The sequence below is a fragment of the Chrysochloris asiatica genome, unplaced genomic scaffold, assembly GCF_000296735.1.
Source record: "Chrysochloris asiatica unplaced genomic scaffold, ChrAsi1.0 scaffold00122, whole genome shotgun sequence".
Taxonomy (NCBI): domain Eukaryota; kingdom Metazoa; phylum Chordata; class Mammalia; order Afrosoricida; family Chrysochloridae; genus Chrysochloris; species Chrysochloris asiatica.
In genome coordinates, this window is record NW_006408640.1 from 8,341,477 (window position 1) to 8,355,240 (window position 13,764).

The window sequence follows — 13,764 nt, forward strand, 5'->3', positions numbered from 1 at the left end:
ATATATATATATATAGTAATTAATAAGCAGTCTCAGGGAGACTCTTTAAGACCATGCAATTATTCAGTTCCTTATAAAAATTTTCCTTTGATTTGTTGTTGTTGTTAAGTGCCATAGCGACCCTGTGTAGGGTTCACAGGGAGCGACTGGTGGGTTTGAACTGCCATCCTTGCAGTTCAAACTGACTTTGTGGTCCAATGTTTATCCTACAGCACCATTATTGTTGTTAATTAAGTACCATGGAGTCGGTTTTGACTCATAGCGACTCTGCACAGGGTTTCCCAGGCTGTAAATCTTTACGGGAACAGAAAGCCTCATCTTTCTCCCACAGAACAGCTGGCAGTTTCGAACTGCCGACCTTGAGGTTAGCAGCCCGATTTGTAACCACTACGCTACCACAGCACCATTGTTGTTGTTGTTAAGTGCCGTCAAGTCGATTCTGACACATAGCAACCCTGTATAGGGTTTCCAAGGAGATGCTGGTGAGCTTGAACCGCCAACATTGCAGTTCAAATGGCTTTGCAGTCTGGCGCATTAACCCACATTAGCAGTCATTTATGATGCTTGCCTGAGCCCATTATTTACTATGGTAATTTTAAAGGAATGATTGTTCAACTCTAGCACTTCCTCCATATTCATCAGGTGACATTGGCATTGTACTGTCAACAGGAACACTTACTCTCTCTTCCCGTATGCGTATTTACTTATCAATTCATTATCTGTCTGGATTTATGACTGTGAAAATTTCCCATGATTTGGCTAGTCAGAGCATATTTAGTAGCATCTGGATGGTAAATATGTGGTTGCTACCTTATTATATTCTTGGATTTTGTTACTTTCCTTTAAAGAATATGGAAGTCTGTTTTGGCATGCCATTACTATTACTAACTATTACTAATCAAGTCAGCTTGATTGTTTCAAAGTTTGTTTTTAATTTTAGAAAGCAGTTCTGCTACAGTCTTTTTTCTATGCCTGGTTCATCCTACTACTTAGGAGTCGTCCTTCAGCAGTCTCTATTGAATACTCTGGGTCTTCAATAAGACCTTTCCCTGCTGACTGGTTGGAATTCAAACCACTCTCAGCTTTATGAATTCTGAATTTTTTATTTTACATCTCACTCACAATTTATAACACTCATATTTCTTTCTCTGCTATTCATAAGGCTTTCAGTGACTAACAATTCGGAAGTAGTTCGTCACTCTTTCTTACTAGTCTGTCTTTGTCTGAAAGCTCATCTGAAACCTGTCCACCATGGGTGACCCTGCTGGTTATTTAAAGTACTGGTGGCATAACCCTCAGAATCACAGCAACTCAAGCTACCACAGCACGACAGACAGACGAGTGGAGGCCATTTGGTTTTATGTCAAAACTGGTTTTAATATGAGAAGCTGGGTTCTATGGAACCATTTGTCAGGATTGGAGGAAGACTCATTAACAACCTGCGGTATGCAGATGATACAACCTTGCTTGCTGAAACTGAAGAGGACTTAAAACATTTACTGATGAAGATCAAAGAGCACAGCCTTCGGTATGGATTACATGTGAATTTCAAGAAAACAAAAATCCTCACCACTGGACCAATAAACAACATTCTTATCAATGGTGAAAAGATTGAAGTTGTCAAGGACTTCATTCTTCTTGGATCAACTATCAACACTCACGGAAGCAGCAGTCAAGAGATCAGATGACGTATTGAATTAGGCAAATCTGCTGCACAAGACCTTTTTAAAGTGTTAAAGAGCAAAAATGTCAGCTTGAGGACTAAGGTGTGCCTGACCCAAGCCATAGTATTTTCAGTAACCTCATATGCATGCAAAAGCTGGACAGTGAATAAGGAAGAGCATAGAATAATTGATGCCTTTGAATTATGGTGTTGGAGGAGAATACTAAAAGTGCCATGGGCTGCCAAAAGAACCAATAGATCTGTTTTGGAAGAAGTGCAGCCAGAGTGCTCCTTAGAGGCCAAGATGGCCAAACTTCGTCTCTCATACTTTTGACATATTGTCAGGAGGGAAGAGTTGCTGGAGAAGGATATCATGCTTGGTAAGATGGAGGGTCAGAGAAAAAGAGCAAGACCACCAATGAGGTGGCAGCATTGATGGACTCAAGTGTGGCAACAGTAGTGAGGTTGGCCCAGGATCGGACATTGTTTCATTCTGCTGTGCATAGGGTCGCTATGAGTCGGTTCCAGCTTGATGGCACCTAACAACAACATATTTCTTCACTAGGCCCAGAGCTGGATAAAAGCACGAGGGCCCCTCTTCCACTTACACATTTGAACAGTTCTATTCATTTAAAAGAAAGAGACAGATGTCAAGGAAGGAATCAAAGTGGTTTGTAGTTGTTAAGTGCTGCTGAGTTGGTTCCAACCCTTAGCGACTCTGTATAGGGTTTCCAAGGAGCAGCTGTTGAGCTTGAACCGCCAACCTTGTGGTTCAAACCAACTTTGCCGTCTAGTGTGTTAACCCACAGCGCAACCCCAGGACTCCATTGAAGTGGTAGGCACCTCCTAACTTATACAACCTTGTGTGAGCTCACCATTGTGACCCTGTGTGAACTCTGTCCGATGAGCACATTCTCATGCACTGTAATTGCTGGGATCAGGTTCAGTTAGTGCCTTGCCCTTCCACTGTGGTTCTGGCTTCTCACTGCTTGACATCTGTGGGTCTTTGCTTTGGGCCCTGGTGCCCCTAAGTAGTGCTTACCTTGCTTAGTGGGTAATCTATTGTGTTCCGACCTCATGGAGTTTCACTCTGCACATGAGCGATTTAGTTGTTGTGTGCTATCAAGCTGGGTCCAACGCCTGTAGAGTAGAACTGCTGTGTCAAGGCACTAATGTTTACAGGAGCAGATTGTCAGGTTTTAGTCCCTCAGAACCATGGGTAGGCTCACACTACCAACTTTTTGGTTGGCAGCAGAGTACTTAATCAGTGTGACACCAGGTCTAAGCAGCTTAGTCATCATTAACTCTTTAAAGGAGCGCCGTAAGCAGGTTTCTGAAGCTCTCGCCATATTCCAGCTATTCAGCCTCTCATTGCTGTCAGCTTTGTCTCCAGGACTGAGTCAGGCATGTGCTGCTATCTGTCTCCAGGCAGAAAGCCATGGGGCTGGTTGGTGGAGCACCTCACCTGTCTCCCTTGGGTTCTAGGAGAAGAGACAAGGTTGTCCAAGGTCTGAAAGCAGTTGTTTTGTGTGTTTTATTCTAATGTTTAGTCATTTTTGAGGGCAAGTCTGGTTCCAATTCCTCCTTTCCCATTTACACAGTTTCCTTTTATTAGTTAATCTGAAAGTGGAGCCCTCTTCCTCTTGTAACTGAGAGTTTGGTGATGTGTTTTAGTGTTTTGTCTTTTTTTTTTTTTTTCACTTGGATTTCACATTATCTGTCAACAAGTCAAACCACTTGAAGAAACCTAAGCCGAATCTCTTTTTTGTGTGCCCTAGGCTTGTATGCATAATACCACCGGGGACCACTGTGAGCAATGCCTTCCCGGCTTCTACGGGGTGCCATCCCAAGGAACCCCTGGAGACTGCCAACCCTGTGCCTGCCCTCTCTCCACAGCCTCCAACAAGTATGCCTCATAGCACCAGAGCTGACCCTACCCAGTGTGATCAGGAGTTCTCATTCTACCCAAGAAATAAAGACCTCCCCCATCCCCACTCAGTATTTCTACCAAGATGAATACCAGTATCTTTATAGCAAAGATTTAAATATAATAAGAGTATGAAATTTTGTTCAATGTTAATTAGGAGTATGGATGGTGATGGCAGGGTTGGGGATGAATTCTCTTTAAAAAACAAGTTTCTGTAGTAAAATATTCAAACAAAGTTACATAGTAACAAAGATAACTGGGTAAGTTTTCTTCCTGATCTAATGTTGGTCATTGAATCATTCACACATGCAAATTGCATGCCTGCTGTTGGGCCAGGAGGTGTAAGGGGTACAGAGGTGAATAAAACATATCCTCTGGCTTAAGAGACTTTTGATCTAATGACCATACATATGCATCTGAGGTCAATGAGAATGGGGTGATTGATTCATTGATTCAGCAAGTGTTTACTGAGTGCCTGTTGTGTAGCAGACCTGAATCATGGTAGGTGCTCTGAGCAAAAAGCTCTGTGTGTAGATGCGGATCCCAAGGACATTACATTGTGGCCATCACCATAGTGGGTACAGGGAAGGCAGTGCCAAATCAGCCAGGATGCTCCTGGTCTGAGACTTGGAGGAGAAGTTTGACAGGTAAGCAGAGAAGGACATTCTAGACAGAGGGTTTGAGTGCAACAAGGTACGACAGCAAAAAGAACACAACTGTGTGAGGAACTGCCCCTAACCCTGGGGGTACAGCAGGAGAAGTGGAAGGTGATGTTGTAGGGTAAGGGGTGCTCTACCACTTGGACAGACGTCTTGTAGGTCAGAGCTGAGAGACCTCTTTCTAACTCATGCTATTTGACCTCTGCCCACACCCTCCATGAAGCCTCCGTAGTTACAATAGATGCAGTTGGGACACTCTTGATGAAGCCGTGTTAACTCTGAACTGGCCCACACCTCCCTCACAGGTCTCCCCAACACTCGGACAGAGTCTGACCGGGACCAGAGTCTGACAGGCAGCAGTGAGCACCTGGTAGAATGTAGAGTACCCTGGTACAGGGGACCATGAACAATAGTTATGTGATGTGAGTTCACTCCTGTGCAGAACAGTACTCTGAGGTATGGAGACCACTATGTTATGTGAGGTGTGAATGGAACCCAGAAGAAAGTGAATCACTGCTCTGCCCCATACCCCAACTCTGACTCTGCCTGTCCCTCAGGCCAGAGTGACCTGCTGCCCTCATGGCCTGCCTTGACCAGGCTTGTCCCCAGTGCCTAGCTTAGCAGTCACTTCTCCAGGAGTTGGAATAGGGAGCATTGAGCGCCTGTCACACAGACTCATGTGACAGGAATGAGTCCTCCAGGTAGGAGGGGCCAGGAAGACTTGGGCTCTAGGAGAAGAGGCCAGGATGCAGGGAAATCCAGGAGGACAGAGTGGTGGACACTCAGCATTTTCCATGTTTAGATAGGCTGGACTGCTCACACAAGGACAGGGGCAAATTGTGTTTTCTCTACTGTTTGACAGTTTCAGTCCTACCTGCCACATAGATGATGGGGATGAAGTGCGCTGTGACCACTGTGCCCCAGGATACACAGGAGCTTGGTGCGAGAGGTACTCTGCTTCACTCAGCTGTTTTTGAAAGATGCATTAAGGTTTTAACTTAAATATAAATGGCATGCGTTTGTTTTTTAATGTGCAGTTCAGTATGTTTTTACATGTGATTTTTAGCTTGTAATTAGTATTTCATGTAATTGTAGTGAAAGACAAGCATATCATTTTTTAAATTAATTTTCAAACTTCCTGGGAATTTTTTAACAGCAGTCTTGTAACTTTGTGAGATTATTAGAGTTCTCATCAAGAGCAATATGAAGCAATATGAAGCACTCAAGTTTTCACACCTGTGAATACTGTATCACTCTGGCTAATTCCACATGTGATAGATGATTTGATTGAATAGTTTCCTTCTCAAATTTGCAAGCCAATGCCATCTTTTCCCACATGAAGTTCTCAGTACAAGCTCTGTCAAAAGCCGTCTAGAGAGTGTGTGAAACTATTCAGGGTTGAGCAGGGCGGAACTGACCCTGGAGATGGTGCCCATTCACATCTATTGATGCCTGGTTTGGGACGCATTCCCTTGTCCTCAAAATAGGTGGAGAAAAATCTGTGAATGCCTGAACTTGGGGTTGCATTCTTTCCACAGTAAACCTTTAGTAAAACAGTCAGTCTGATTTATTAACCATTCAAAGGATCTCTAGATGGTGTGGTAATTTTTGAATAATTACTTTTATTTGGATGCTACTTTCAATCTATTATATAGATGCGCAGACGGTTACTATGGAAATCCAACAGTCCCTGGAGAATCCTGCGTTCCATGCAATTGCAGCGGCAATGTGGACCCCTTGGAGACTGGACACTGTGACTCAGTCACTGGGGAGTGCCTCAAGTGCATTGGGAACACTGCAGGAGCCCACTGTGAACGCTGCGCTGATGGGTTCTATGGGGACGCTGTGACTGCCAAGAACTGCCGTGGTAAGTGTGTGGTGGATGAGGTTAAATTCATTATGTATTGTTCTCTGAAGTCTCCATCTGTCTACTTAGATGTGTCAAAGTGAGCTCAGCCTAAGTACATGAGTGGTTACTTGTATTGATGCTGGCTTTCTTACTGAGCTAATACAGACCCAAGACCAGACTCTTCCCTTTCTGCCCAATGTCAGATTAATTAATTACTATAAATAAAGGTACAATGGCTGGGAAAACAGGCATATTTCCATTTTATTAAAAAGTGTTATTTTACCAAGAACTAGCACTGCTCTGTAAGATAAGCACAGGACTTCAAACCACAAGGTCGGCAGTTCGAGCCCACCAGCTGCTTAGAGGGATAAACATGAGATGTTCTCCTCCCACTAAGATTTACAGCCTCAAAAATCCTAAACAGGCTCAGTATGAGTTGAAACTGATTTGAGGGCACTAAACAACAGCAGAAACAAAGACTAATGATGTTGAACATCTATTCATTTGCTTCTTAGTTATTTGTATCTCTTTATTGGAGGAATGCATATTCAAATGTTTTCCATTTTTAAAATGGGGTTCTCTGTCTTTTTGTTTTGAGTTACAGTAGTTCTTTATTAAGCCCTTATTAGATATGTGGTCCCAAGTATTTTCTCCCATTCTGCAAATTGTCTCTTCACTTTTGATGATGTTAAATTTATATGTTGCATTTTCCTTTGTTACTTGTGCTTTTGATGTCATATATAAGAATTAACTGTCAAAAACAAGGTCTTGAATTTTTACCCCTGATTTTTTCTAAAACTTTTATGGATTTTTTTTTTTTTTTCATGTTTAGTGTTATTATGCTATTGTGTTCGGTGCTGTCACGTGTTTTCTGACTCATAGTGATCCTGTATAGGATTTCAGAGGCTGTAAATTTTTTGCGGGAGCAGAAAGTCTCATCTTTTTCCTGCAGAGCTACTGGTAGACTCGAGCCACTGATTTTGTGGTTTACAGTCCATTGCTTATCCTAAAGAGTCACTGTGTTCCCTTTTACATTTAGCTCACGGGTTTATTTTGTGTTAATGATCATATGTAGTGTGAGGTGTAGGTCCAACTTTACATGTGAAGATCCAGTTGTCCCAGCACCATTTATTGAAAAAATTCTTCTTTCCTCATTAGGGTTCTTGACTCCTTTGTCAAAAATCAACTGCTTAAGCTGGGGACTTTAGATCCAGAGAGGAAGAGCGACTGTGTGCTGAAGACTGCAGGGGTGGATAGTGTAGGAGGCAGGCTTGCAGGGTATACCCTTTGGTTAGTTGATGATGCATGGAGGGGATTGTAACCATGGCAATGATAGGATGTTCAATAGAATGAATATAAAACGAATGTTCTCCCATGTAAACTATCATATAATTCAAAATAAAACACTAAAAAAAAAATCAACTGCTTAGAGGGATAAATATGAGACGTTCTGCTCCTGCTAAGATACACAGCCTCAAAAACCCTAAACAGGCTCAGTATGAGTTGAAACATTAGCCCTCAGATTTTTGTGTTGTTCTTTAAGGAGTGAAAGAATAAAAGTGCCAGTTATAAGCACTTATATTCTATGATTTCATATATTTGAGAAAACTAAATTGTTATCATTTCATATAAATTCTCAAACCCTACTATGATATTACTACATGGAAACACAAGAAGATGCTAGTAATACAGGGGGAAAAAAACATTTTCAAAGAAACATATTAAGAGATTGAAAATTCTTTACAGTGCCAAGACAATCAACCTGATTAGCAGTATTTTTGCTTGTTGGTTGTTTTTTTTGTTGTTGTTGTTGTTATTAAGTGCCATCAAGTCTGTTCCAGCACATAGCGACCCTATATAGGGTTTCTGAGACTTTAAATCTTCTAAGGAGCCTAAAGCATCATCTTCTTCCTAAAGCATCATCTTCTTCCTTGGAGCAACTGGTGGGCTCAAGCCACAGACCTTCTGGCTTGCACTCCAGTGCTTATTGTAAGGAGCCACCAGTTGGTTACCATAAGGTAATAGTTAACAATAGCTAATGAGTTCAAGCCCACCAGCTGCTCCTTGGAAACCCTATGCAGTGTTATAATGAGTCAGAACTGACTCCATGTCATTTAAAAACAACAGCAATCCGTGTGTAATGCTTCAAAGTTTACAGGATGCTTTCACAATTTTCATACCATTTCCTTTGATCTTTATTGCAAAGCTTGTTGATTCTGCCATTCATTCATAGTTTATTAAAGGTCTGTTATTTCCATGCACAGTATTGTGATAGGTAGTTGAAAAATTATGGTGTAGTGAGTAAAACACATACGTGAATCCTAGGCTTTGGAGTCTGATTCCTGTGGTTTTGATTTCAGGGTCCGCACTAGCCAGCTCTATGACAGACATTTACTAACATCTGGTAGTGTAGTGGTTATGAATCGGGCTGCGAACCTTAAGGTCAGCGGTTTGAAACTACCAGCCGCTCCGTGGGAGAAAGATGAGGCTTTCTACTCCCTTAAAGATTTATACCCTTGAAAACCTTGTACAGGGTCGCTATGGGTCGGAACCGACACAACGGCACTTAACAACAACAACAACAACATGAACTGCTTATAGGAATCCTGGAGTGGTGCTGTAGGATAAGCACAAAACCGCAAGGTTGGTTTGAACCATAACAGTGGTTCAAACTCACCAGTCCCTCCTTAGAAACCCTATACAGGGTCACTATGAGTTGGAACTGACTCCATCACACTTAACAACAATGAACTACTATTTCCTTATCATAAAATGATGTAATGGTCTCTCTGAGAAGACAATGGGATAACAAACGTAAAGTTCTGACAAAAAAATAAATGATAACTAGAAGTCCTGGTGTGGCACTGTGGGATAAAGCATTGATTCTTGTACCGTCTCCCTTATTCATGCATATTGAAGATACCATAGCCTGGGCCAGACAAATCTTAGTCCTCAAATGGATATATTTGCCCTAGAACACAAAAACAAGAGGTCTTTTACAACAGATTTGCCTAATGCAATACATCATTTGATTTCTTCACTCTGTTTCCACGAGTCTTGATTGTGGATCCAAGCAAAATAAAGTCTATGAAAACTTTAATCTTTTCTCCATTTATCATAATGCTGTCCATTGGTCCAGCTGTGAGGATTTCTGTTTTCTTAACCTTGAGGTGCAATCCATACTGAAGGCTGTGGTCTTTGATCTTCATCAGTTAGTATTTTAAATCATCTTTGCTTCCAGCAAGCAAGGTTGTATCATCTGCATATCACAGGTTGTTACTGAGTCTTTCTCCAATCCTGATATCACGTTCTTCTTCATACAATCCAGTTCTTGGATGATTTGCTCAGCATACAGATTGAATAAGTATGATGATATAATACAACACTGTCACACACCTTTCCTAATTTTAAACCATTTATTACCCCCTCCTTCTCTTCAAATGATTGTCTCTTGGTCTATGTACAGGTTCTTCATAAACATAATTAATTGTTCTGGAATACTAATTCTTTGCAATGTTATCCATAGCTTGTTATGATTTACACAGTCAAATGTCTTTCCATTGTCAATAAAGTACTAGTAAACATTTCTCTGTTATTCTCTACTTTCATCCAAGATCCATCTGATGTCAGCAGTTATATCCCTTGTTCCATGTTCTTTCTGAATCGACTACATCCTGTCCATTTACTACTGCGACTGTTTCTTTTAATTATCATCAGCAAAATTTTACTTGTATGTGATATTAATGATATTGTTCTATGATTTTCACATTCTGTTAGGTCATCTTTCTTTGGAATGGGCACAAATATGGATCTCTTCCAATAATTTGACTAGGTAGCTAGCTGTCTTCCAAATTTCTTGGCATAGCCAAGTGATTTAATCCAGTGCTGCATCAGTTTGTTGAAACATTTCTGTTGGTTTTTCATCAATTCCTGGAGACTTGGTTTTCACAAATGCCTTCGCAACTTGGACTTCTTCCTTCAATACCAACAATTCTTGATCATATGCTACCTTTTGAAATCATTGAACATCGACCATTTTTTGGTACAGCAACTTTGTATTTTCACTCCATATTCTTTTGATGCTTTCTGCATTCTTCAATATTTTGCCCATAGAATCCAAGTAGAGGCTTGATTTTGTTTTCTTCTTTTCTTTCAGTTGGAGAAATGCCAAGCTTCCCTTTGGCTTTCAAACTCCAGGTCTTTGTACAGATCATTATACTACCTTGCTTTGTTTAGTTGCCCTTCGAAATTTTCTGCTCAGCTCTTTAACTTCCTCATCTCTTCCAGTTGCTTTAGCTGCTCTATGCACAAGAGCAAGTTTCAGAGTTTTTTCTGTCATCCATTTTGGTGTTTTCTTTCTTTCCTGTTTTTTAAATTACCTTTTGCTTTCTTCATGTATGATGTTCTTAATGTTGACCTACCACTCATCTGGTTTTCAGTTGGTAATGTCTAATGCATCAAATCTCCTCTTGAGATGGTCTCTAAATTCAGGCAGAATATGTTCAAGGTCATATTTTGGTGATTGGAATGTTGTTGTTGTTGTGAAGTGCTGTCAAGTCGGTTCTGACCCATAGCGACCCTGCATAGGGTTCCCAAGGAGTGACTGGTGAGCTTGAACCACCGAGCTTGTAGTTCAAATGGCTTTGCAGTCTGGTGCATTAATCCACAGTGCCACACCAGAACTATTGGAATGGGAGGAGTAAATCCTGAATGAAGTAGTGGGTGGGGTCCACAGCTTTTTCCAGACTTGTGCAGGAATTGTTAACACTTATCCCGTCATGCCTGAGAAGATGGCTGTAGTTGGTTAAGGAAGCAGGAATCTCAGACCTCTCTTCTGACCACCAGCCTTCCAGCTTCCACACTTCACCACCTTGTGAAGACATCATGTGGCATACATATTGTTGTAGTTTTAGATTGAGATTATTTCTGAAGTTTGTTCTTTTCCTTTCTTGCATTGTTGTACCTTATGACAAAAATTGTACATATTCTGAGTCCAGTAGTTCATAAGTAATATATGTACCTACGATATTTTGTCAATGAACATATGAACTATTTGAGCAAACTTGTATAACAATGGTTGTACTGTCAAGTATCAATGAAACATTTCTTGGGCTCATTGAATTACATGACTTGAAAAGCTGAGGCATTGGTCATTTCAAACACTGATGTTGTAAATACAGGTAAAACCAAACCATGTGTCCTGAAGAGTAATTTATTGGAAATACAAATGACTTATGACATAGAACAGGTGAATATTTGTCATTAAGTTCTGAAGTGTAATATTGATATGCATATTACCAAGATTATATCCAAACAGTTTTAAACTTTTAATTTTCTATATAATTGGATTGAAAACAAATGGTTATGTTAATTTTGAAATAATGATACCATGTTTTTTTATGAAGAGTTTTTTATATACATTGATATATTTTTCAAGTTTCAAGGGATTTATGAATTTGGCCTAATTAGTTTGCTAGTTGGTTATCTTTAATAGCTTCAAAATTTTTTCTCTGTACTGGTTTCTTACCATAATCCTACTTGGGCTTGTTGTTGTTAAGTGCTGTCGAGTCAGTTCTGACTCATAGTGATCCTGTGTAGGGTTTACAAGGAGCAGCTTGTAGGTTTGAACTGCTGACTTTGCAGCTCAAACTAACCTTTTGTCCTGCTTAGTCTCTATGAAAATATGAAATTTATTTTAAAATAACTTTTATTTTATAATTCAAAACATGAATTTTTACATTTTTTCCTTTGGGGATTACAAAGATTTTACTGTAACCTCGCCCATTTAAATAAATACTTACATGTCTGTCTTTTAACCTGTGTTAGCTTGTGAATGCCATGAAACAGGTTCCCGCTCTCATAACTGTCATCAGGAGACTGGACTCTGTGATTGCAAGGCACATGTGACTGGGCAGCAATGTGACCACTGCTTGGTAAGACACTTCCTGATCAGCTCCTCAAACCCAAGTCTTGGTCAAGGATGCTTATAATTGATACCTTAACGTGGATTTAAATTAAGTTGAATTCCTGATTGTCCAAAAGCAAGAATTATCTGAACGTGGTTGGTGAAAGCTGGTTTTCCTGTGTACAGAATAGTTATTATCTTTACAAAGGAGTGAACTGTATTGTAAACACGTCATGATTCTGTGGAGTATCCCATGTTTGATTTAGAAAACATTCTAGCATGTGTTCCTTGCATACTGAAACTCCTTTTGACCTCCATGGTTCTTCCTGTTTTGTGAAACAGAATGGATATTATGGGTGGAGCACAGGGCTTGGCTGCCTGCCCTGTAACTGCAGCACATCGGGGTCCCTTTCGGATGACTGCACAGATGAAGGCCAATGTCACTGTGTCCCTGGAGTTGCTGGGGAAAGGTGCGACAGGTGTGCACGTGGCTTTTACGCATACCAGGATGGTGGTTGCACACGTAAGCCTTTGAATTCGTTATTTAAGACTTTATGATAATTCTCAAACTTTGACTTCCTTTGACTTCTGTCTAAATTCTTTTAAGTTCCTTTAATTTTTCTCTTTTCTTCTCTAAATGTAGGATTTTATATATTTTTCTTCCGTTTCCTGTTCTATTCCTGAGATAATGGCTCTGACACGTACTAATTGTGTGAGCTTAGTTTGACTACTTGTCATTGTTTAGCCTTAGTTTCTTCATCTGTAAAACGAAGGTGATGATCGAGATCTGCTTCAAAGAATTATGTCAAGATTGTATATAAAGTTCTTATCATGGCATTTGACACACAGTAATTATACAGTAAATATTAGTTCTATCGCCTCGTTTCATATAATGAAGTCATCCCCAATCTTCCTCAGGCTATCCCCATTCCTTCTGTCCCAGCAGTCTCTCCTGATGTGGAAGAACAACTTCCATGAGACACAGAGTGGCCCTTTTCATTAATCTATTTGCTCAATTTTAACCAATTTGATAGGTTTGTGGTAGTCTCTAGAAGAATGGTTTAAATTATAAATAAAATGGAAATAACCGTTACCATCAAGTCTTGACTTTTCACTGACCTTCTGTTGTGTTGTTACAAACCCATTTGTCTTTATTTCAGCCTGTGACTGTGCTCACACTCTGAATAGTTGTGATCCCGAATCTGGAGAGTGTATCTGCCCTCCTCACACTCAGGGCTTTAAATGTGAAGAATGTGAGGATGGATATTGGGACCATGACCTGGAACTCGGATGCAAGGTATCGGCTCTCCTCTATGCAGTTAATTTTCTTAAATTAAAAAAAATAAAATAAAATTATTTTGCTATAACAAGTTTCCTTTCTTTTCATTCATTTGTCTGTTTGTGGTTAATATTTAAAACTCAGTGTAAATTGTCACAAACAAAATGAAAGAAGCAGCACTCTCAAGATACACTGCGGATTTTCTTTTAAAAACCTCATTGTGAAATTGATAGTTACTTATGGCTGTCGAATCCTTTCTCACTCATAGCTATCCTTAGAGAGTTTCCAGAGCTGGAATATTTATATAAGCAGACTGTCACATCTTTTTCCCATGAAGCAGCTAGTGGGTTCGAACTGCCTGCCAGCCTCTCAGATAGCAGCTCATCACTTACCCACTGTGCCACCAGGGCTCCTAATGTTGTTGTTGTTGTTAAGTGCCGTCGAGTCGGTTCCGACCCATAGCGACCCTGTACAGGGTTTCC

The 13,764-nt window shown here is 40.4% G+C and overlaps 1 protein-coding gene across 1 annotated transcript in view; it reads left to right on the plus strand.

Annotated features, from left to right (window-relative positions):
* The window catches only part of LAMA1 (laminin, alpha 1), a 217,941-nt gene that overhangs the window by 114,420 nt on the left and 89,757 nt on the right, over nucleotides 1–13,764 (plus strand). Inside the window, exons 17-22 of the mRNA XM_006868714.1 lie at nucleotides 3,442–3,569; nucleotides 5,112–5,198; nucleotides 5,905–6,116; nucleotides 11,925–12,031; nucleotides 12,346–12,526; nucleotides 13,164–13,300. Coding sequence (XP_006868776.1) covers nucleotides 3,442–3,569; nucleotides 5,112–5,198; nucleotides 5,905–6,116; nucleotides 11,925–12,031; nucleotides 12,346–12,526; nucleotides 13,164–13,300 — 852 coding nt within the window. The remainder of the gene's footprint in view (nucleotides 1–3,441; nucleotides 3,570–5,111; nucleotides 5,199–5,904; nucleotides 6,117–11,924; nucleotides 12,032–12,345; nucleotides 12,527–13,163; nucleotides 13,301–13,764) is intronic.